At 47.5% G+C, this 24,776-nt stretch overlaps 1 protein-coding gene across 1 annotated transcript in view; it reads right to left on the reverse strand.

Moving 5' to 3' along the window:
* Positions 1 to 2,856: 2,856 nt before the first annotated feature.
* Positions 2,857 to 24,776, reverse strand: part of TRIM44 (tripartite motif containing 44) — an 85,415-nt gene continuing 63,495 nt past the window's right edge. The window contains exon 5 of the mRNA XM_015559015.1: positions 2,857 to 7,321. Coding sequence (XP_015414501.1) covers positions 7,294 to 7,321 — 28 coding nt within the window. The 3' untranslated portion in view covers positions 2,857 to 7,293. The remainder of the gene's footprint in view (positions 7,322 to 24,776) is intronic.

Below are 24,776 nucleotides of genomic sequence, written 5' to 3' on the forward strand. Positions count from 1 at the left end.
TGAAAAAACTCTCCAAACACAAGAGGCTTATGAATAAAACCCCAGGTAGGGGGAAGGGTTTTGTTTGGTTTTGTTTAGCTAAATGTTCTGGGTGGTCAAAGTGTATTCCTTTTAATCCCTAATGGTTTGTTTTTTTTCACTTGTGATATAAATACTTCTAAAATGTTTGATATGCAAAACTTGTCTTCTGAGTCTAATGTAGTTCCTTTAGGTGACAGGCTCAGGGTCATCACTCTGAATACAATTCCACTGTCCTGTGATAGGAGGCTTTTGGGGATGAAGGTTCGCATAAGCTGGTTTGGCACTGAATCCCTGCCCCAAACACTGTTTCCTGAGCTCTGCCCTCTACTGCAGCTTGTTTATCTTCTCTCTGGCAGCGCTTTTCCCCCTCTTGACCTAAGTTCCCTCTAGAAGTCTGTTTCTCACCCTTAATCTGCTGTAGGCTTGGAAACCAGACATTAAACATCTAGAATTATGTGTGAAGTAGGAATGACTAGGTTCTAAGTGGGTGCTGTACGGGTAGACGTACGACCTTTCTCTCATAGGTTTGCTTCCTAACATTCATTTCAGCCATCAGAAGCTTGTTAGCGTAGTTCCTCGTTCTGTCACTTTTGAATGAGTCCAGCAGAGGTTCTAGATTTTTCTGGTTCTGTCTCAATGGTTGTCAAAACACCCGTTTGGATTTCATGTTCAGAAAGTAGAGGTAGGTGAAGCTGATGGCTGGGTGAGCCCCAGGTGAAGGAGTGGGCGTGAAGGTGGTGGGCCATTTTTGTAAGGTAAATGGTACACTGTGGCCCTGATGGCTGAACTCAGTAAATGAACTGAAACAGACAAGCTTCTTCTGCAGTCCCTTTCCCTTAATGCAAAGCTGGCCCCGCGTCAAGCTGTTGAGGATGCCTTCGAGATGTTAAATTACAGACTGAGTGTCAGAGCTGGCTGACGTTCTGGGATTCCAAGTCTATGGCAACTGATACCATGGCTTTGCCTTTCCTGGCAATTTCATTATTCACGGCCTTGGACTAAAGAAGATAAAGTAAGTCTAATAGCTCCCTCCTTCTAACAGTGCAGTTTCAGGTCAGAAGAGGATTTTATGGCTACCCTTGGCCCTCCTTCTCTCACTGGGCACTGTACTTTGCAGAACTGTCCAAAGAAAAGCCAAAAGAGGGACAAATTCCTTCCCCACAAGGCCATGCTATGCCTGTGTATGGGGGTGGGGTAGTGATGTTATTCACCAGTACAAGACGCAGCTAGGAGCGATTAACAGCAGGGGTTGGGAAGTCTGCTGGACCTGGGTTCAAATCCTGGCTTCCATTTAGTAGGGTGTGACCTTGGGCACAGTATTTAATTCTCTAAATCTGATTCCTGAGCAATAAAGTCAGGGATGCTAATATTAGTGCTGTGAGAAATGAAATAAGATAGTGTGAAAAGCAGCTAGAATAGTGCCTGGCCCAGAGAAAGAGCTCACTAAATGATAGCTATTATTAACAAAAATAAATGATTTTAACCTGGAGACTTTAATATTTAACAAGTACAGCTACTCAGCAAGCCAGTTATTAACTTGAGGCAGCCTTTTTTTTTTCTTTTTCCCCATGACATCTTCTTCTCTTATTTAGACTGGCAGGCAGACTTTCGGCTGGGTATTTCTGATGCCTGGTTAAGGCCAGGAGATATTCCAGACAAGCTGCTATCTCACCCTTTTAAAAGCATAACGGAAATGGGCCCACCTCTACGCTGGGCCAAGCAAAGATCAATAAAACAAAGAGTTGTAGCTTTCAGAGGGAAAGACAACAAAATGAGAGGAAGGGCTGGGGCACTGGGATGTGGTGGTGAGATCCTGGCACCAGGAAGTGGGGGAAGAAAACCTCCCAACACTTTGTGGCTGATTAAAACCCTGAGACTCCCAAGAGCTCTGGTGCTTGGCAATGCCATCCCGCCAGGCGGAAGTGTCCTCAGCGGCTGGGACAGGGGAAGCAGGGCCTCGTGGTGGCTGTAGGAGACAGAGAGGCTGCTGTCCTGGTTTTATGAGCGTGGCTCCTGGGGGACCTTGGGCGACTGGCCCTCCCTATCTTGCACAATTCCTCCGAAGTCCATGCGGTCCTCAGCCGACTACAGAGGTCTGACAGACACAGGTTTGTTAGAAGGCAATTTAAAGCAGGGTTCATAAGCTGCAGCTCCTCCGCACACACACCTGCTGATGGGTTTTAGGTTGAATTTTTAAAAATTGAACTTTAATGCCTTTAGGCAGGATTTGAAATTTCTAATTCTCACAGTATCGACCGTCTTGGGTTTCACAGTTTGCCTCTGAGAACCTGACTTGGTTTCAGTGACACCTCTGGTCCTGATTTTACAGATAGGACTAGAATTGCTTCATTTACAACTTAGTCCTGTCTCTTCAGCAATTTTATCAAATGTGTATTCCACACAAATGATGTTGCTGGCCTCACTGTGATTTCCTGTGTGAAGCTCCCCCCCCCCACCCCCGAAAATATAAAAAATTCAAGTCTGACCTGCCCCTTGGTTAATCCAAATTGTAAAGCTTTATTATTCGAAACCCCCACTCAGGACCATGTATTCTTTAGGCTATAATCTCCTCTGCTCAGAAAATGTAACCGGGGCAGGGATCATTTTACTTTGAGAAGAAGCCACATCAACATCTTGCTAAGTATAATGACTTTCAGTCTGCCCTTTGCCACTTGCCGGAGCTCTCCTAAGCCACTCTAGAGAAATCAGGAGTAAACGGGACTCCCACACCTGGGGACCAGAGCGCCACAGCGCCGGCAGGCCCTCAGTTAAAAACGTGGACTATCATGAATATCACCCCCAGCGGGTCCTCTGTGCCCAACTCAGAGACAGATGGTATTTCCAGTAATAGTTTATTGATTTCCAAATGCACAGGGGCGCTGAGTCCGAACATCCTGGGATGGCGGTAAATCGCTCTTACAAAATAATTTACAGTATGAAGATGATGTACTGAAACATTAACTCAAACGAGTGGTTCCCTTGAAAGATGGAGTGCTCCCTTGTTTAACGTGAAGGGGGGAGGGGGACGATGCGTAAGGAGGGATGGGACTGCACAGGACAACAGGCAGAGGACAAGCAGGTCGTGTTCCCCCCCCCACCCCCCCCAGGCAGTAGTGCCTGTCACAGTAGAGAGACCCGTCAGGCTTAGCTCCCATTAAGTATGAATCTATTGTCCCCTCAAGGTCACATCACACCCAGCTCAGCTTCTGTGGCACTTTTTTACACCAGTAGGTGTACGACTATCTGAATTTATTTCCATTTTCTTGCTCTGATGCACCTTCTGCGATTTCTGGTGTGTTCTCAGTTCCGAATGGCACTGTTTTACCTGGCAGGCCCCGGAGGGCAGAACTGCCTGGCCTTATGGCGCTTGGAATCGGCTGGGGTGAGCTGGGCACAGACAATGCGATGAGAAGTCTCCCCAATGGGCCATCTTTTGCTTTCAGGGCTGGGCCGAGACCATCCACAATGGGATTTGTTCTTTAAACACAAAATCCCAGGGGTGTTAGGCACATGGGAAACATTGCAACAGATTTTCTTATCAAAAAGCACTGAGCAGCCATCACGCGAGTGTGGGGTTTCAGGCACTGGCAGGAGAATGTTTTCTGGTGGGAAGAGGCCTCGGGGCCTTGCCTTTCCTACCGGTTGTGCATTCGGCAGCTGTGCCCACAGGCTGACTGGAGGGGTAAGACTCTCGGAGCCCCAGAATGGGTTGGCAGACTTCCCTTTTCACTAGGCCACCTGGAGCAGGGCTGCCACCCGGGCTCAGTGCTTTAGGACCCGGCAACCTCTGCCAAGGAGCTGCTCCTCCTGTTGGCATCCTGTCAGCCCCTCAGCTCCTACTGCCTGGTGACATGTGTAATCAGGGCTGGCGGACACCTTTGCGGTGGCATGCGGAATAATGAGGGGCTGCTTTGAATTCCCTTTGTTCTTAAATTGTGAGTGTGTGCGCGTGTGTGCGTGTATGTACATACACATACACTTACCTTTATGCCCACACGCATACCAGGTGTCAGCAAGGCTCAGTGGACTATGAATGGCCGCCCCCGCCCACGCACAGACCTGGCCGAGGGGACTGAAACATGATGGCTTCCTTTCCTAACAGCAGACCCCCTCCCCCTTTACTGCTGCTGAGAAGCTGTATACTCTTGAAGGCCCGGAAATTCTTACGGGACGCTCCTGGGGGCGGGCTTAAATTAGCAACTCGTACTTAATGCACCCGCTGAAGAGGAAAAATAGGCAACTTTGATGCCTTTTCTGAGCCCAAACCACAGCCATACAATGTAATTCTGAAAAAGAAGTCATAAAGTGGGTGGTCGCACTGCGGGCTGGGGGGGGGGGCACTGCCGCCTTTCGCCCTCTGTACTGAGATGGACCATGGGCCACAGAGTTAGGGGGAGCTGGACTCAAAACCCGGCTCCAATATTTCCTAGTAGGTCAAGGCAAGTGAGTCTTCCACTCCCAATCGGCTTCATCACCTGGGAACGGGGGCCTCGTACAGGGCCTGGTCCACAGTTGGTCCCCAGTATAGGTCATTTCCCTTCCTGGTTGTCAGAGCTGAGACTCCAAGCATTTCTTGGAATGGCACTGAATTTAATGACATCAACTAAAAACAAACACGCCCTCCCCGCCCCCCCGTCAGCCTCCAGACACCGGGTATTTGGAAGGCAGCCGGGCATTGGTGTTAGGACCCAGTTCATGCTGAAGATGCTCATTAGCTGCCTGCCTGCATGACCTCTCCTGGGATTTCTGCGGAGCCTGCGGCAGTCAGGACAGGACTTGGAGCACAGTGTGTAGGACCTGCGGGAGGGAGGCCTCACCACGCTGGGGCTCACGGTGCCTGCAGCTGCAGCTCTGGGAAGCCGGTGCCGCTGCAGGAAGCATCCTCATTCTGATGTTGGCAACGCTGGCGGCAGGAACTCGGGAGCCTGGCAAACGCTGCTGCACTGTTTCATGCTTCCCTGCTTAAAGTTTTATCAGGTGCTGAGGACAGCAGGAACCCATAAAGTGAGCCTGAAATCCTCTCTAAGTAAAAGCAGAAGTGCTTTCCTTGAGGACTACAGGAATATGATAACTCATGTAGACAGGCTGGCATGCATTTTCACATTTCCGTTCATATCCTGTGCATAAATGCTTGGGTTTCCCAAATACCGATTTAAAGTAACATGGGATCAGGTACGAAGAAGCCAGAGATCTGTCCATTGCTGAGACAAGGCTACTATGTAGAGATTGAAGAAGAATTACTCCGAGAAGATAACATGAGTTCCCACATCTTAATTGTCTGGTTTTTAAACTCTTATTTTAAGAGAGGCCATTGGTTCTTCTTTAAGGGGCATTTCGTCGGATGTGTTGGAGCTGTAATTAGTGTTATGTGGGATTCTCTGGCCTTTGCAGGCAGACAGGTACAGTGTCATTGTCTTGGCCATTTGTTGGCTACTAGTTTGAGAAAAAAAATACCCTCCCCCAACCCTCCCTTAACAGTCCAAACTCCTCTCAAATTTATAAATAAGCCCTGACATATTTAGTGAGCTAGGATAACCCTAACCCAGAAGTACACATGCCTGGTAGCTCCTGGCACCAAAGGAATGGTCATTGAGTAGCATGCACAGAACTGAACAATGATATACATAGGATTCCTACAGCACATAAGTATTGTTTCTGTCTCAAAACCATACTGTGCACACAAAAGTCAGCAGGCCCCAAAGCTATGTAATGGGCCCAGGGATCAGGCAGGCAGGCAGCAGGCAGGAAGAGGGGCTTCCCCCGGGTAGGCTCCTTGGGTGCCTCAGAGGCATCAGAAGTGTACGCCCCGGTCAGCAGGAGCCCCAGCGACACCAGGACACAGGTCCAATGGTCCTTCTCAGAAATGAAGACCAAAGTGCCACTAACGGCCAAGGGGGCACCCACCCCACGGCAAATGAGACTTTCCTGTGGAGGCTCCCCTCTTACCTTAACCACGCTGCTGTGTACAGAACTCTGCTTCATGCTCTAACTGTTTTACCTAAAAATAAAGCCATCCCCTGATTCCAAACTATCTAAGTGAGATGGATGCTGCAGAAGATGCAGGTGTTTCAGCAGCGTGGCATTCCCTAGGACATCACTGCTCATTTGAAAGGTGGCTGTGAGGAGCTGGGATCTGGGAGCATGATGTGTCTGCTCATGTGACTAGAGAGGAGGTTTCGGCGGGGAGATGCTCCAGGGAGAGCTGGCCGGGAGTGCACGGGCAGAGGGGCTCCGGCTGCCATTCAGGGAGGGTATCTACTGAGAGACGAAGCTCAGCGCTCCATTCAGGACATCGTGAGTGACAAGAACTGTCCCCACACTGCATTTAAGCCAAATTAGGCTGGGTGTGTGTGTGTGTGCGTGTGCGTGTGCATGTGTGTGTGTGTGTGTGTGTGCGCGCGCGCGCATAGGGCAAAAACCTACATTGAAAATTCCCACTTGGTAATACACATCCCAGCCTTTCATGTGACAAAATGCATCAAATCTCAGAACTCACCCAATCATTCAGGTCCATCAGATCCTTCAGTGACTGTTTTGGAAACTCAGACAATTTGGGTTCAGAAAACTGATTTCAACGTTTAATCAGATCTCTTTGGTCCTCTTTTTTTTAAATGTTATTTCCTTTCTAAGTCTTCAATCTTTTTTTTTTCATTTCCACAGCACTGGATTATGAATCTGAAGTCCTGGATAACCTCATGTACTAAAAATATCTCTATATATGTCTGAATTTTAACTCTTTCTCCAACCCTGTCTTTAAACCATCCATCTTATTTCAACAAACCACCTTTTCACAAATGCACTGGGCTTTTAGAGACGATTTATGTGGGTCCAGCCCAACTCTGCCTCATTTATTTCATGCTTCAATAGGAATAAGATGGCAGGTAGGGAAAATATTCTGACTGCCCTTCAAGGTTACTCCAGAGTCTTCCTAGTGAGGAGGTACGTCTGGGTCCCTAATATTCCAGGGGCTGGCTTTCTTAGTCAGTTCAAAGCAGCCATGGAGGGGCTACCTGAAGGACCCTTCCCAATTGCTCCTGATTGACCCAAGGGGCACTCTTCCTTAACCCACCACGACACAAGAATGAGAAGCACACCGTCAGCGAGCATGAAATGGGCATCCCTGGAGAGCCATGTGCCTGCTGAGGCCTGGGGACGTATGGGTGGAAGGACATTGGTTGCCGGGCAGCTTTCACAGAGTCAGAAGCCGTTACATACACGCTGTCACACACACACAGGGGGAAGGAATGGTTCTCCGCTGGGGATGGCGAGCCTTCATGTGTCCTCTTCGTCACTGGCCCCACTGCAAAGGAAAGGAGATCAGGTGAGGCAAGACATCACAGAGGGGAGGTGACCGAGGCTGCGGCTGAAGGCACAGGCTCTGTGGTCAGACCCTGGTTCCAGCCCTCACCCTGCCACTGCTGGGCGCTGCACGTGGCCATGGGCAAGCTACTTACCTCTCTAAGTTCAGATTCATCTGACTACAGGGATAATGGTGATGATAAAACCTACTTTCTGGGTTCTTGGAGGATTAAGTACGATAATACACATAACATACACAGGGCCACAGCAAGCAAACAGCTATTTAAATGAGCAGGGGTGGCTCAGAATCGTTCTTTAAACTTACTTGGCAAAGTGAATTGCTAGTAAAAATCAGGAGCCTGGCTCCCCTAAGCCCTAAGCCATCTACTATTAGGAAAGAAAGACAACAGGAAACTGTCATTCTGCTCTCCTCTCACGGAATCCCACTAAGGTTTCAGTTCATGCCACGGACAGTCACCCGACTCAGATGTCACCGCTTCAGAGAGGGTACTGCACCTAAGTGGGACCCCTGATGATTCTTCATCACCACCTTATTTCTTTCGTAGCCCTTACCACATCCTGTAAGTATTTGCTATTTACTCTCCCGTCTACCACCCACTGGAGCATGACAAAGTAGAAATAAAATCTATTCTATTAACTACTGTTTCTCTAACACTAATAATGCAGTGGGCACGTAGAAGCATTCAATTAACAGTTGTTTTTAAAAAGTGAGTGAGAAGTGAACACAACAGGAAGAAAGGGAGGAGAGAGAGGGAGTTGAAGGGAATAGTCAGTCATCCTAGATGGCACCGATACTTCAGTGGCCAAACCATGAGCTGTGTCCCAGAGGATGGCTGGGGGCTCAGCTGCTCAGGGGTGGACCTTCCTGGCTTGGTGCTGGGCAGGACCATGGCTGAGACAGGGGCTGGGGCAGGAGGGCAGGACCAGAAAAAGAAGGGGGACAGGAGCAAGCACACTGAAAAGGGCAAAAGCAGCAAACGCACCCAGCTCCCCCTCCTGCACTTCTCGAGGCCACGGACAAAACTGTCACAAGAACCAATCGGCTCAGGTGCCTGAGTGGCGGGGGCACCGAGCCAGGGCATCCTCACCCTCTGCCACGCCCCTTATGATCCTAGGATGGAGGGGCTGTTATTTTTATTAGCCCTTTCCCCATCTGGACACAGTGGAGCTCTGAGAGATGTAAAATCCTCAATCACAGAGCTAGGTCTGTGTCCCCTGGACAAAGTCTGAAGTAGTCAAGTCAGGGAGGTCGGAAGGGAGGTAAAATCTTCCTCTGGTAGAGACAGGGGCTGCGTAAGGAAGAGGACAGGCTTGGGGTGCACCAGCTCCCAGCCATAACCTAGAGAACGTTACCTCAGAAGGGACTGTCTATATCTGTATCAAATCTGTGCTCTTTTACATCCATCTGGGAAAGACTTTAAGGGAAAATATCCTAGGCAACTAACTTGGAGTACTTTGGCTCAGGGCGAAAATATTTCAAGATGTAGCCTGACAATAAGCTAAGTGTACTCTGGGAGCCCAGAGAACCAACTGGGCAGCCTTTACTATCCAAATCCCTCCCGTTTCCGCTCCTTTTTCCTGACTGTTGTCCAATCACAGGATGGAGGGAGCATGCTGGGAAGGGCGGGACATGAACCAGCGCTAAGGAGCCACGTGTTTGGTGACATCTGTCCCAAGGGGAACAAAAGGTCTTTTATGAAAGCTTCTCACCAGAATCAAGGCACAGTTGGAACTGGCGCCATAATCCACCCTCCCTGCCTTGGTATTATATTGAAAGCAAGCTCTTATTGTTCTCTTGTCAATGCCCTTCAACTACGAGAGCCTAGCATGGTGACTGTGCCCTTAAGCCGTAGTTCACGGTCAGCATTCTTCACTCGAAATGCACAAAGGGTTCATGAACCCACTGAAATGGTATACAACATTTGCCTATGTGTTCCTTTGTCTGAGAGAGGTCACAATTTTCATCATATTCACAAAGAGGTCAACAACCTCCCCCCCCACAGCCCCCCATCCCAACTCCAAATGAGTATAATGAAATTATAAGTGAGTGCTTTTTGTGTTGCCAGGTTCTTTACTCTATGACTCCTAGCGCTGGCTTGGGGTAAAGGTCAGAAGCCACGACTGATGAAATATTTTCTCATTATCCTAAAAGAGATCTGTTCTTGGGTCTGAAGGATATAGTTCATCTCATAGTTTAAAAGCATGAGACCTTGAGATCCTGGCATATCGCTGATTGATTCTTTTACTTGCTAAATATTTATTGACAGTCCACTGTGTGTAGGCATGATGCCAGGCACACCAATAAGTAAGAGAGACACAGCAATTGCCCTCCTGGACTTGACTTTACAGCCTGCTAAGTGAGGAAGAGGGAATGAGATGGGCAGAGACAGAGATAAAATATATTTTCCAGAATAGCATCTTCAAACAGAGCATATTTGTTTTCACAATGTAATTAATCACCTGTCTTCCTTCGCGTGTGGTCTTTCCTGGAGGGTTAGCAATATAATCATCTGCTATTGCTCCTTCACTTTGTATAGAAGCTGGTCTTTGCTCATAAGATTTTATCTTAAAATAGTCTACAAAAGTCTACTTTTTCCAAGGGAAGTGGCCAGACTTCCACCTCACCCATTCACCATTCTCCTCTGAAACTTCTACCAGTCACACTTTGATTTGTAATGGGAGTGGTACTCAGAGGTTATTGAAATGCTTTTTAATGTCTGTTTTGTTGTTGTTTGAAATGAACTAAGGGTGTTAGATAGACAGCCCATTCTATAGTTGGCATTGACCACCGAGGGAGGCAGCATTATCTAGTTGCTTTGAAGTCATCAGGCTGAGCTGGGTTTAAAACTGAGCTGAACTGCTGAGCTGTGGGGCTGTGGGTGAGTGACTCAACCTCTCTGAGTAACACTCCCTCTAAGGCAGTGGTTCTCAACCTTCCTAATGCCGCAACTCTTTAATACAGTTCCTCATCGTGTGGTGACCCCCAACCATAAAATTATTTTCGTTGCTACTTCATAACTATAATTTTGCTACTGTTATAAATTGTAATGTAAATATCTGATATGCAGGATGTATTTAGACGACCCCTGTGAAAGGGTCGTTCCACCCCAAAGGGGTCGCGACCCACAGGTTGAGAACCGCTGCTCCAAGGGTTGTTGTAATGAGATGGAAGGTATTTTTTTAGGATGAAAAATGCCAGGTGAAATATATATTTCACAGGTCCTTTCATAATCTGCTTTTCCTCTCAACTAGTCAGGATTGCTATAGAAAGAGAAGGAAATACAGACACTGGGCTTGTTTCTCGGGCCTCACAGTGCCTGTGCCTCTGCAGGCCTGCGAAGATGCCTCTAAGACAGTGATGGTGAATCTTTTGAGCTCGGCATGTCAGCATTTTGAAAAACCCTAACTTAACTCTGGTGCCATGTCACATATAGAAATTTTTTGATATTTGCAACCATAGTAAAACAAAGATTTATATTTTTGATATTTATTTTATATCTTTAAATGCCATTTAACAAAGAAGAAAAAAACCAAAAAAATGAGTTCACATGTCACCTCTGACACGCGTGTCATAGATTCGCCATCACTGCTCTAAGAGAAGCTCGGGTCTCTAGTGCTGCCTCAGGTCCATGCTCTCATCTCCCTGCACCTTGCAACTTGTCTGCCATGTTTAAAGGCGGCTCCCCGTCTTGCACACCACAGGGACTGTGTGGCGGCCTATTTGTGTGGAAGATGGAGAGGCACCAGCAGGCCTGTTCAGGCAGCACCGTTGCACAGGGAGATCCTTGCACAGAAGTAGCAGGCAGCGGCTTGTTTGCCTGCCTATGTCCCATCTGTTCTTAGAATGCCTTTCTCCAGGACAGAGTCTTCTGTTGCTACTGTTGATGGATTTATATGGAATCATTTCCAGCCTTTTTTTTAATTAAAAAGGTAAGTTTTTCCATTTTGCTGAGCTGTACTTTCTGTAACAAACAAGTATTGCTTCTATAAAAAGAAAAAAAAAACACCTTATGGTGTTATCCACCAGTGATAATCAACATTAACACACAGCAATAGATTTATCTATACCCCCATGCATATATAAAAATAGATATTTCACAGGTTTTTTTCATAATCTGCTTTTCCATTCAATTATCAATGATGAATACCTTCCTTATCAAGAATAATATCTCTATAAGATTATGATTCATGATTGAATTGTCTGGATTTACTTTACCTATACTAGACACAAATTATTTCCACCTTTTCATTCTTTTTTTAAAAAAATATATTTTATTGATTTTTCACAGAGAGGAAGGGAGAGAGACAGAGAGTCAGAAACATCGATGAGAGAGAAACATCGATCAGCCACCTCCTGCACATCCCCGACTGGGGATGTGCCCGCAACCCAGGTAGATGCCCTTGACCAGAATCGAACCTGGGACCCTTCAGTCCGCAGGCCAACGCTCTATCCACTGAGCCAAACCGGTTTCGGCCACCTTTTCATTCTTAACCACACCTCTGTGACAAACATCCATGTGGATGATTTTTTAGGTTTACCCTTAATTATTTCTCCCAAAAAATTCCCAGAAGGGAAACTCCTGGATCAAGGGCATGGTCGTTTTTGGTTTTTATAAATTATATTCTATAGGATAGGTTAAAGTTTATAGAAAAATTACAAAGATAATACAGAAGGTTCTAATATCCACGCTCCTCTGTTAATATAGAACATTTGTGGTATATTAGTATTAATTGAATTTTATGTTTTATTCAGATTTCCTTAGTTTTTCTCTAGTGTCCTTTTTCTGTTCCAGCTGTCACCCAGATACCACACTACTTATAGTCATCAGGGGTCCTAAGGTTCCTCTTGGCTGTGATGAATTTCCAGACTTTCTTGGTTTTGATTACAGTGACAGTCTTGAGGAGTACCGGTCAGGTATTTTGTAGAATGTCACTCAATTGGGATTTGTCTGATGTTTTCCCCATGATTAAGCCATAGCTTTGGGCCTTTAGAAAACTGCAGAGGTAAAGTGTCATTCTCCTCATGTCATATGGAGGGTACATATTATCAATGTGACTTAGGGCTGTTGATGTTGACCTTGAACACGGGCTGAGGCAGTGTTTGTTAAGGTTTTTCCTAAGTAAAGTTACTTTATTTCCTTTTCCCATATTGTCGGGAGTTACCAGGAGCTACCTGCATCTAAGGAGTAAGGAGTAAGGAGTTACATTCCCCCTCGTGTTTGAAGGTAGGCTATCTATCTAATTATTTGAAATTCTTCTGAACATGAGATTTGTCTCTTCATTTATTTACTTACTAGAGGCCCGGTGCACCAATTTGTGTACAGGTGGGGTCCCTTGGCCTGGCAGGTGATCGGGCCTGATTGGGGCCATCTAGCCCAGTCCCAATTGTGGCCCATTGGAGCCGGCTGGCTGGGGGGGAGGAACCACACTGACCACCAGGGGGGCAGCTTCTGCATTGAGCGTCTGCTCCCTGGTGGTCAGTGCGCGTCATAGCGATTGGTTGACCGGTCTACCAGTTGACTGGTCGTAATGGTCGCTTAGGCTTTTATATATAGAGAGTCAGTCAGTTATTTATATTGGGATGGACTCATGGACATTTATTTTATACTTTGGGTTATAATCCAGTACTTCTTTATTTGTTTTGTTTCTGAAACTATTTAGCTGGGCCTTTGGGAGCTCTTTCATCAGCTCTGGAGGCCCCTGGCTGTTCCCCCATCAATGGGTAGTTGGTTTTATTTTAAGGGTTTTATTTCTTGAGCACTTTCTTACTTTCTGGCACTACAAAATGTTCCAGGCTCATCCTGTATATTCCCTACCCCAGTCCTAGAATCAGATGGTTGGTTCACCAACCATCCAAGGACATATATTTTTAAAGGTGTCTCATACAGTATTGTTCAGCTGCCCCCAGAAATCATCTTATCCTCATTTACAATCATTACTCATATAAGTATGAGCATGGGGATGATACTGTGGTTTATATGTGTCTTTCTCTTTTCTGAAATAATTTCCATGTTATTTTCAGTTTCCTGTTGAATTTCAAGAGGAGGCTAAGCTTCCCAGCTCCTTGGCCTTTTTGTAGGCTTCCCCATCTTCCCTTCCTCCCCAGCACTGATGGATTTCTCACAGCCAAGGACCTCCTGTGGTGGGGGCTGAGAAGAACCTTCCCAAACCCTCACCCCTTGGGCCCAGGTCACTCCAGGGGCTGGGGCTTGGAAAGCAGAAAATAGCTTCCCTGCTCACTTTCTGTGCCTTCAAGAAATCCAGCCGACCCAGTTTCCTCATCTTTTCTTGGCAAGTGAATAATAGAAACCAAATCTTTCTCAAGCAGTTCTCTCCCACAGAAATCTTAAACATAAGCCTGTTGCCTCAGCTACTGTATCTTACCCGATAGCACAGGAAGAGGGGGAAAGGATCAATAGACACTCTCTCTTCACTCATCTCTAATCTTTTTATGAATGGTAAGCTTTTATTTCTTTATCTTTTTTTACCATGTCCCAGATTAGTTCTCAGTAGCGCTGAGTCCCATGATGACCTTGAATTGAGGTCCAGACGTTGTAGAAAGCTGGAAATTGGAAGCATACCAACTCTCAAGACCTAGTGCTACTTCTCATATCGCACAGGGTTCTGAATGTGGATTTAAGAGCTAGAAACACCTAGGTTTATGTCACAGCTTTGCCATTTACTAGCAGTGGGATTTTGAGTTCAGTGTTTCTGCCTGGAAATGGAGGACAATTTAGGACCTCCCTTGAAGAGTTGCCGGGAGGATTAAACGAGGATTCATGTAAACAGAGCGCTTTGCTAGGTACCTGGCACATAGAAAAAGCTCAGTACATTTTATAGTTATTTAGTAACATCGCATGAAAAAATCAAAGCTAAGAGGCTGAAAGTCATACAGTGAGTGGGTGGCACAGTGAGATAAACTGGAAGTCAGAATTTCTGGCTTCTGAATCCACCATCATACCTGCACGCCCCATTTCTCTAAGAACGCCACTCATTCACAAGAGAGAAGGGCTAACCCTGCTGTTACACAGGCACAGTAGGCATGCTGTCATTTGAATGGGTTCATTCCTTCTCAAGCCCAGTCCATTGGTATTTGATAATAGGCTATTTGTTAATAACGACAGTAAATTATTAAGTGGTTTATATGTGCCAACCATTCTGCTCAACTCCTGGAGAACACATCTCCCTCTCCCATTGTGTCCGCAGGCAGGTTCCGCTGACTCGCTGCACAGCCATCCCATCCATTCGTCCCTCTCCCCCACTGCCGCTGCCACCACTTCCTGCGTGAGCTACGACAATTACCTTTTGACTGGTGACTTCCTCCTCCTACTCTTCACTTCACTACTGTCTAGTTTTCAAACTGCACTCAGAGTAAGATTTTTCAAATGGACAACGGATTATGTTACTGCCCCACTTAAACATCCTGCAACGGCTTCCAAGAACTTTAGAATAAAGCCCAGGGCCCACAAATCTCCACCTGACTTGTCCCCTGCCTACCTTTCTAGCCTGTTTCGTGCCACCTGCCAGCCACACTGGTTTTATTTCTGCCCCTCAGATACGCAGAGCTTGCTTGTTCTTGCATCAAGGCGTTTGCATTTTCTGTTCTGTCTCAAAAGCTCTTCTCACAGTTTAGAATGATGGGTGCCTTAACATTCAGGTCTCAGCTCCAATGTCACCTTCTCAGAGGCTGGCTTTCCCTCACCCACCCCTGCACTACATTAGACTGTTGTAGCATCTTCACAGCTCTGACCACTCTCCACAATTACTTTGAGATGGTTAGGGTCCTTAACAATTTTGTTCCCACTATGCCACTAGTACCTGATAATGTGCCTGGCACCTATGAAACCTCAACAAATATTTTTTGAATGAACAAGTGAATGATCAAAACAACCTGCAAAATATATTACTGTTCTAGAAAGCTTGCAAGGCGTCCCAGGCAAACAGTGGGCAGTTTGCTGGTCTTAGATATACCACTGAGTAACCTCATGGACAGCTTACTTCCAGGGGTGAGCCCAGGCTCCATTTAGTTTCTAACAGTCACTGCAATCACCAGGCACGTAGAACCACTGGGGGCACCAGGTGTGGATTAAGTTGCTGTATCACGAACAGCGGTGGCTCTTACAAATGGCTAAGCCTCACTGGTAAAGGATGGGCGTGTCTGATGAACAAGGAGTTCTGTGTCGTGGAGGGCAAAGCAGAAGCAAGTTCATGTCCAGCCCTCCCTAAGCAAGGAAACCTGAAGAACCAATTCACCTCCATGAGGAATGTTCTCATCTGGCTTCCTTATACAACAGCTGCGCTTTTGGCAGCTTCCAGCCCTGCTCAGTCCAGCTGTGAACTGTGCTCAAGGCCTGGATTCCAACACTTTAACCATCCACCCCTCACCCGGATGGAGAGAGAGAGGTGAGGATAGTATCAACTCATCCAGACCAAGACAGAGGTAAAGGGGTACCTATTCCACTCAGACGAAATGCCAGCTGCAGCGTGGAGGCAGAGGTGGGAGAGCTGGGTTAGTTATGTGGTGGCAATGACGGTAGGGACAGAGGGAAAAGTGCACGACTGAGAATCAGACATGGCTTCATGACTCCATTGCAGCACACATTAGCAGTCAGACCTGGGTGAGATGGCTCTTTACGGTTTCCATGTCTATAAGATGAGGATAATGGTACATTGAAGTACTCATTAAATACACGCTGTTATTATCTGGTGGGCACTGAGCTAGTCACATCACCAATGTTTTCACATTCCATTTTCCCTTAAAATACTTTTATTGATTTCAGAGAGGGAAGGAGAGGAAGAGTGACATAGAAACATCAATGATGAGAGAGAATCATTGATCAGCTGCCTCCTGCACACCCCACACTGGGGATCGAGCCCCACAACTGGGCATGTGCTCTGACCGGGAATTGAACCGTGACCTCCTGATTCATAGGTCTACGCTCAACCACTGAGCTACACCAGCCAGGCTCACATTCAGTTTTCATAATCATCATCCTGTGTAGTAGCATGAACACTCCATTTTACAGATGAAGAAAACGAGGAGCAGAGAAACAAAGTGACACCCCAGCCCCACAGCGAGGCAGAGCTGGAAGTGCAGCCAAGGCTGGCTGTTGTGTTTCACCCTGGGCAGGGGGCTCGAGGAGGAGTGCAGGCAGCAAATGGGAGGCTTGGGAGGTGAGCCTGGCCGCATTGGTCCAGCCAACTTGCTGGTAACGCCGCATTACCAGGAGCACAGACGGTAACCTCTCCTGATCGCTAAGGACTTTTCCAAAGCCTTGGCTGGCTCCAACTCCATTTGGACACCGATTACTAGAAATCTTTCTCCCTGCAATGGAGGATCCCAAACGCCTGTGACTTTTCTGTACTAACCTGGCTGTGGGATGGTACCATTTCCATCAGGTTCTCACCTGGGTTCTATAGGTTCCTGCAAAGAGTCAGACAAAAGAGCCTGCCACCAAACCCTCCCCCTGGACTTAGGACACGGTCTCTTTGGGTCAGACAGGTTTCAATGTCTATCTCATCTGTCCTGAGAGGCGCCCAGGCCTCACTCTTTTAATTAGGCTACACAGAAAATACTTTTCAAGGTTTCAGCTGATTTCCACTCCGCTCACTAGAGGAGAGAATCCGACTTCAGTGGAGATGATGCCCTCTGTCTGCCTGCAGTGAACAGAGATGAAGGTGGCCTGTGGATCCCTGCCTGGCCCTCACAGCCCCTGGGGCTCAGGGATTCAGCAGCCATAGCGTGACTGCACTGTAACTGTCAGCCTTTGGAGGGTGAATCTGTGTCTCACACACCATTTTGTCCCCAGTGTTCGGCAACTTTCCTGGCACTTAGGATGTGTTTGGTGGCTTACATGCAGGATCTCTCACAGCATGCCTGGGCCTGGGGAAGGGGCTGAGCTGGTGAAGTGAAAGGTGGGGCGGGAAGCTGACTCTTCTAGGAAAGTAGACTTCCCCCAGAAGCGCTGAGAGCTTTCCATTTGGAGACCATCTGACGGAGACGGTGTGATCGGTTAGGGTTGTCCACTTGGGAGTCAGACCAGGATTCCCATCCCAGCCCTGCCGAGCTGGCTGACTTTGGCAAAGCTTTTTAACCTCTCAGAGCACAGTTAGTCTCCGAATCTGTGAAACACAGTCATGGTTCATTCACGCTTTCAGTGACTATCTTACAATGTTCACGGAGCACCAAGAGTATGTCAGCATTGCAGCAGGTGCTGGCAGGGCAGCGGTGAGCAACACTGGCAAGGTCCCTGTTATTGTAGGGCTTAATTGCCAGTGAAGGCGGCAACTATCAAGTAAACAGATAAACCATTCCAGAGAGTGGCACGTTCTCTGGAGAAAATAAAGCAGGGTGCTGAGAAAGAGAAAGATGGTGCGTGTGTGTTGGGAGGCAACTCAGGAAGGGATCTACCTCTTAGGGTTGAGGGCTAAATGAGACAATGAAGTGTAAAGTGTCTAACATACTAACAAGTAATGAGCACTCAACCGACTTCAATTGCATGGCACTCTCATCCCCAGTCAGTGGCTTCTTTCACTCAGAGAGGCTGAGCCCTATCACATGCCAGGCCCGGGAACATGGAGGGGAGTGGGATGGGCTCCCTCCCTGTAAGGGGCTTACAGTCTAGCATACAATATCGTGTCTGTGGTGTGAGAGAAGGAAGAAGTGGTACATCCCACCTGCAGAGTCTGGAAAGACACTCTTCAATGTTGGCAGGTGGGCTGGTATTTTCCCAGAAGACTACGGGGCCAGAGGAGGGCGAGCCAGGTGGAGGGGACAGCTGGGACAAACGCTCGATGCTGTCCAGGGAGCTGTGAAAGCTCAGAATGGCCAGAGATGGTGTGCGAAGGCACACCGATGGGAACAGTGTCTTGTCGGCAGGCCCGAATGCTCATCTCCACTATTCGTGCTTGAAGTGTCTCCTAAGAAGATGGGGATGCGGATGGAAAGAATCGGGATGAGAAGAGCGCCCGGGCTCCATATGGTGTCTGCCGCAACTGCCAGCACTCCATGATGGGAACAAGGGCTGTGCTTAAAATATCCACACGCTTCTGAAGACACGCCCCAAGGCAGCACAAACAGATGTTCCAGAGAAAAAATAAAAACGAACACCCAGGGGTAACTCAACATAAAGCCTGCGTGGGGGGTAGGCAGGCATCAGCTGCTCCAATGTGATTCTATCATCAGCACGAGTCTGGGACTCAGCTTGGAGCAGTAAGCAGGTGCCAATGCGTGACACTGGTCTGGAGTGGACAGACACTTACAAGCCAGACTCGCTTGTCTAAGGATCTAAGGCCAGGGACAGTGAGAGGCTGATCTGGGAACAGAAAGCTACAAGGCGGTTTCCTGTGCCTACTTCATGCCTCAGGCATCTCTGCCAGCACATTTTCTCTGAGACTAGTGTAACCAGAGTGGAGATTTGGAAAGGGGAGGAACCATTCGGACTGGGGCCTAGTTCCCTGCCTGTTTATTACTCTGGCCTATCTCTGCCCTTGCAGTAAACATTCTTGCAGTAAACGTTCTGGGAACAAAGAAAAGGTAAGAAAGCTATCCCTCCCCTCCAAATTCTGAAAGTTCATGATACAGCCACAAGGTCCGAACTGTAGGACTCTGCCCCTATGGGAAGGCTGCTTGATGCACACAGCCGAGGAGATGAACATCACATCCAGTATACAATCAGCTAATCCTACTGGTATTGTCATAGTTAGCTAGTTTATTAATATTAATAACAGGAAGAGAGGAAAGGGGAGGCCAGACATTATAAGCATGTTCACCTGGGACTTCACCAGGAAGCTACAGCTTCACACAGCATCATTCCTCCAAGCTAATCAACACCCCTCCCTCTCCCCATCCGGTACTGCGTTACTGTGGGGAGACGGGGGAGATAGGCACATGTGTAGTGAAGTCTGGGTGATATAGGGAAGGTGCTTGCCTATCAGTCTAGCCTGGAGAACAGTGGATTGGCTAGGGGTCAACCCCATCAGAAACGCACAGAATCTTGGAAGGTTAAAATCCCCCAAAGAAGAGTTCCCATTTGCTTACTCTTGCTCTGCTTGCTCTGTGACACCCACTCACCCGTGCGCTTGGCTGCTCCTTCTCCATAGTCATGTGGCCTTAAGCAGCTGCATGGCCCATGGCCATGCAGACCCCGAATGTAATGGACTGCGGCTGGGAAAACAAGCTAAGCTAGCTAGATGCTGGACTGGACTGGACTTTAATATGGAACAGAAATTCTGGGCAGTGGCCCTAATCCTGGCCCTGCTAAAGACAAGATTGGGCTTCTTCCATGGAGAGATGGACAGAGATGGGACCTTGGAGGGTAACCCCTTAATTCTGCATCATCAATAAAGCTTTCCACGAAACCCCATCCTTTCGTGGGGGCCTCAGGAAACTTTTCCTCAGCACCCCAGGAACTCCACTTCCACGGAGAACATTCCCAGAGACTCCCTGGATTCCAGGTCAGTGCTGTCGGAAGAGAAAGCACTAGTCTAGCCAGAGAGAGGAAGGGGCCCCAGAACACACAGGAACTTGAGCACACCTAACAGGAGAGCCCCAAAGAGAAAGGAGGAACTAACACTGCAGGTCTCCATCCTTGGCATGTCACTGCCCAATCTCAACGAACAAAGCCCAGGGCTCTGAAACAAAGGGCTGCCCAGGCGCTGGAAGAAGTAACAGACCCACCATGACATCATGTAAGAAGCAGCCCGGCCTTTGTCACATTCAAAAGCTCTCCCACAAGCCTTTAGGCCTAAAGACCTTATCGAAGTTGTTCCTTTAGTCTAAGGCACTACACTTCTCTGGCTGAGCTCCTAGGGTTAAAAATCAGTAGATGTTACGTGACACAAGTTGCCTATAGGATCCCCACAAACCACCGGAGCAGAAATGGGTTTTGGGTAAGCCAGCTGTAATCTTAGAGTCTGATGGGATGAAGTGGATAGTTAAGTTTTACCAGGGGGAAAAAGAAATGATAATCTTTCACGGGTCAGGACTGGGATATAAATATAGGGTGCTGAAGGGAGCAGTGAACATTAGTAAAGACACATTCTGCCTTCCTCCTAGTTTTTCCTGAAGCCGCCTCTGCGGTCACCCTCCGATGACATAATCCTACCACTTCACACGTGTTTCATCCATCTGGGGAAGAACCTGTTTACGGCTCAGTCTCAACATAAATCAGATGTCATACATTTATGTATGACACCTGGAGGCGGTGGTTCTCCTTTGGCCCGATTGCTGGGCCCAGCCAGAGCAGGCAATCCGGACGGTCAGAGGGCACCGCAAGGATGTTTCCTTTATCTCTGAGTGAGGCCCAGTCACTCTCTCGGGCTACGTGTTGAGGCCCAGCTGTCAGCACTCTCCTAAGCTCCCTGCTGTCAGACTCTCAACCCTGGCTTTCCGACTGAGAGGAGCAGGAAGAACACAGAGAAACCAAGGTTTGAATCCAGTCCTTCCACTTAATAAGTTCCACCTGGGGAAACAAAACTTACTCCACTGGGCCTCAGTTTCCTCACTTATGCCTTCATTCCTCCACTGGGCCTCAGTAAATCAGAGTCCACGATTCCCAGGTTCTTTATGAATATAAAAGTATATGGCACATGGCAAATGCACATGAAGCGACCGGTTTTCACACGAAAAGGTGTGAAACACAGCCTGCCTATTCCAGACTTAATGCACGTGGTATTGTTCTCTGCTTCCTTCCTGAATTAGTGACTTCCCAGGCGCTCACATTCTGAGTCCCAATCAGAATTAAACTTTACACAGGATAATAAGTGTATCAAATGCTTCTTCTACACCAGCATGAGAAATTAATAAAAAGTGTACAGACCTTTTGCTTTCCCCACCCACTCACTACTGACAACATCCCACTGCAGTCTTCACTCAGCTCAGCACAGAGGGGTAGGAGAGAGGGAACGGCAACAAAATAAATATTTTATCAGGAAAAAGATGAGAAAATTCTTTTAACTTTTTAATTTATTTTTAAATATATTTTTATTGATTTCAGAGAGAGGAAAGGAGGGAGAAAGATAAACATATCAATGATAAGAAAGAATCATTGATTGGCTGCCTCCTGCACACCCCCTGATGGGGATTGAGCCTGCAACCTAGGCATGCACCCTGACTGGGAATTGAACCGTGACCTCCTGGTTCATAGGTCAATGCTCAACCACTAACCCAAGCCAGCTGGGGTGTTGTTTTTTGTTTGTTTGTTTGTTTGTCTTTAAATACATTTGCACAGTGACAAGAAAGCCCCTACTAAAGATGATAAGTCTATTATAGAAGTTTAAGAAAAGCCTATGGAACTACTCGTTTTATGTTCAGCTGGAAAGAGAAAACTCATTTCCTTCCCAAACTGCTTCTCCAGTCTCTAAGGCCTCCCCCAGCCCAACTTTGTTGAGATGTCATTGACATATAACATTGTGTAAGTTTAAGGTGTACAGTACAATGATTTGAGACACTTATTGTGAAATGTCTTCCATGACAAAGTTTCTTATGTCACATCTTCACCTCCCATATTCACCGGGCTGTTGTTATGCTCTAGGTCTGATTTTGGGCAGCGCTCTGAGCCCGGTGGGGGAGGGACCTGGACAGCAGACCCGATGCTCGTCTTGCCCACTGACGAGGACGGAAGGACCAGGCTTTAAAAAGGGGGTGCGATGCACAGTGCAGCCTCACAACAAAGGGAACACTGGTCCATGTGCAACGCAGGATGGTCACCCACTCAGCTCTGATTTGCTGCAATTGGCCGGAATGGTCACAGCATGGCTGTAAAGGGCACTCTTCCGAGGGGTCAACACCAGACTCTCAAGTTAGGCCCAGCCCAGAGCTGTGAAGGCTGTCTAGAGGGGAGGGAGGGGGAGGGGGGAAAGAGGTGGGGCCTGAACCCACGAATCTGACATAACTGCATACCAGAGGCTTTCTTCTCTCTCTCATTCCAACTCCACTCTGGTAAAGAACAGTAATGGCATTGAAATCCACAGATAATCCTTAAAGCTCTGTGGCAGCTCCAGTCCTAAACTCCCCCTTTACAACTGTCGGTTTAACAGCTGCTAACAAGTCACAACAAGAACCTTTCTTGCTCCAGCCTCGAGTATCAATATCCTTTCTCTTTCTCGACCCAAATCGTAACTACCTTCAGGTCTACGACTTCCACACAGGCTGACCACTCGTCTCTCACCTGTCAGGTCAGGGTCCGGTCCTCCTGGTAGGGCCGAGGGGCACTGAGAGGCCACTGTTTGTGGGAGTGGAGGGCATGTAGGCACTGAGGGCTGGGGACCAGGTGAGAGCTGGAAGCAGCCTAATGAACACACAGGTGAGAACAGTTGCCAGGGAGGCAAGGCTGGAGTCCGAGCTGATGGAGAGGTGCAGAGTGGCGGCCTTGAGCGGTGAGCCATCTCCACAAACGGGACATCTCGTTGAGAAGGCCGGACTGCAGAAGGTCCGGGAGGCCAGGAGGTGGGGTGCAAGGTGAGCAGGAATAACGAGTTCGGGCTGGAGGCTAAACAGCGGTGAGCTTTGGAGGCCTCCTTAGGAAGGCCTGTCGGTGTGGTTTGCGGCAAAGGCCCATCATGTTCAAGAGAGTCACACAAGTTGAGCATGAAGCACTGTGTGATATCCGTTCCCCTGGCACGGATCACCAGCCACCAAGGTGTCTCCTGTGGTGCTGTTAACCCAGGTGCTGCTCCTGGGCGTGGGTTGTGACCTCTCACAACCCGGATTAGCAGCCGTGTGTCTAAGATTTGTGATATAAAGGCATAAGGGATCAGCACCCCCACCCCCACTTCTTGTACCTGTCACCTTCCCCTGATGAAGGCAGTTACAGGTTTAAAAAGAGTGGGGGGCAGTCTAGGCCCCCAGGTGGCAAACCCTGGAGTAATGGATGTTGGCCGTAGTGCAGGCACGATGCTCCCATGGGGTTCCATATCTCTTGGGTGTAGCAGAGGCACTGCTGGAATATAGCTGTCCTCGGTTCATTACCTTTATTTTTATTTTGTTTTGCTTTACTTTGTGTTGGTGTTGCTTAAGAATGTCGGAGTTTGCTGATATATTCCCTGCCTATCACACTTCCAGGCACACAGGACAGAGAATGTGAAGGCGATGTTTGGAGCTACTCCTCCAGCTGCCTGCCAGCTGCTCAGGAGCCCATCACCTCATCACCTTGCTTTGCTGACACAGACCTGACTCCTCCTCCAGGGCCCCCTGCCTTCCCAGAGGTCAGCCACAAGTTCACATGCAGCAACAAGCAGCAATACAAATGGAGTGCCTGCTGGGAATATCTTTCTAGTGTCAAGCAGCCATTAAAAGCACTTAAGGAAATCACAAAAGGGAGGTGAGAGAATACTTTGGGGAGAGTCACAGGATGGGGAGGGAGAAGAAAAAGCCTCAGCCCACCTCCTACCTTAGAGGGGAAAACAGGCTATAAAAAGCAAAGTTGATGCTAAAGAATGGACCTGCCTTGGGGCCCAAACAGTTCAGGGAGCCTGGAAAACTTGCTAACACAAACAGAGTAAAAGAACATTTTAAGGAATTATGCATTTTATTATTTTTTAATTTTTATTGAATTTATTGAGGTGACATGGTTAATCAAATTATATATTGGTGTCAGGTATAAAATTCTGTGTATTGTATTGTGTGTTCACCACCCCAAGTCAAGTCTCCTTCCATCACGTTTATCCCCCCTTTACCCTCTACCCCCTCCCCCTGCTGCCTTCTTCTGGTAATAACCATACAGCTGTTTGTGTCTATGAGGTTTCTCCTCTTTTTTTTTTTTCTTAATCCCTTCACCTTTTCACCCAGCCGCCCTCTGACAGCTGTATCTATGGATCTGTGCTATTTTGTATGTTCATTTATTTTGTTCATTAGATTCCACATATAAGTGAAATCATATGGTACTTGTCCTTCTATGACTGGCTTATTTCACTTAGCATTACTCTCCAGGTCCATCCATGCTGTTACAAAAGGTAAGATTTCCTTCTTTTTTGTGGCTGAGGAGTATTCCATTGTGTAAATGTACCACAGCTTTTTTATCCACTCATCTACTGATGGGTACTTGGGCTACATTAAATAACGCTGCAACGAAGGTAGGGGTGCATATATTATTTTGAATTATGTTTTGGGTTTCTTCAGATAAATTTCCTGAGGTGGAACTGCTGTGTCATACCATTTTGAATTTTTGTGAGGTAGCTCCATACTGTTTTTCACAGTGGCTGCACCCATCTGCATTCCCACCAAGCAATTGTGTATTTAAAAATTTATTCAATGAGCATGCATTACCGTCGGTACTTATATATACTCTCTCATCCAATTTGCACTGCATGTCTGTGAAGAAGACATTATGAATCCTCGTTTAGAAGTGGAAACTAAGGTTCAGAGAGGTCAATTATTGCCCACATTTGGGGTTCAGGTATGTCCAACTGCAAAGCCAATGTTCTTCCTATCAGAA

Source organism: Myotis davidii, unplaced genomic scaffold (assembly GCF_000327345.1).
Source record: "Myotis davidii unplaced genomic scaffold, ASM32734v1 scaffold94, whole genome shotgun sequence".
NCBI classification, from domain to species: Eukaryota; Metazoa; Chordata; class Mammalia; order Chiroptera; family Vespertilionidae; genus Myotis; species Myotis davidii.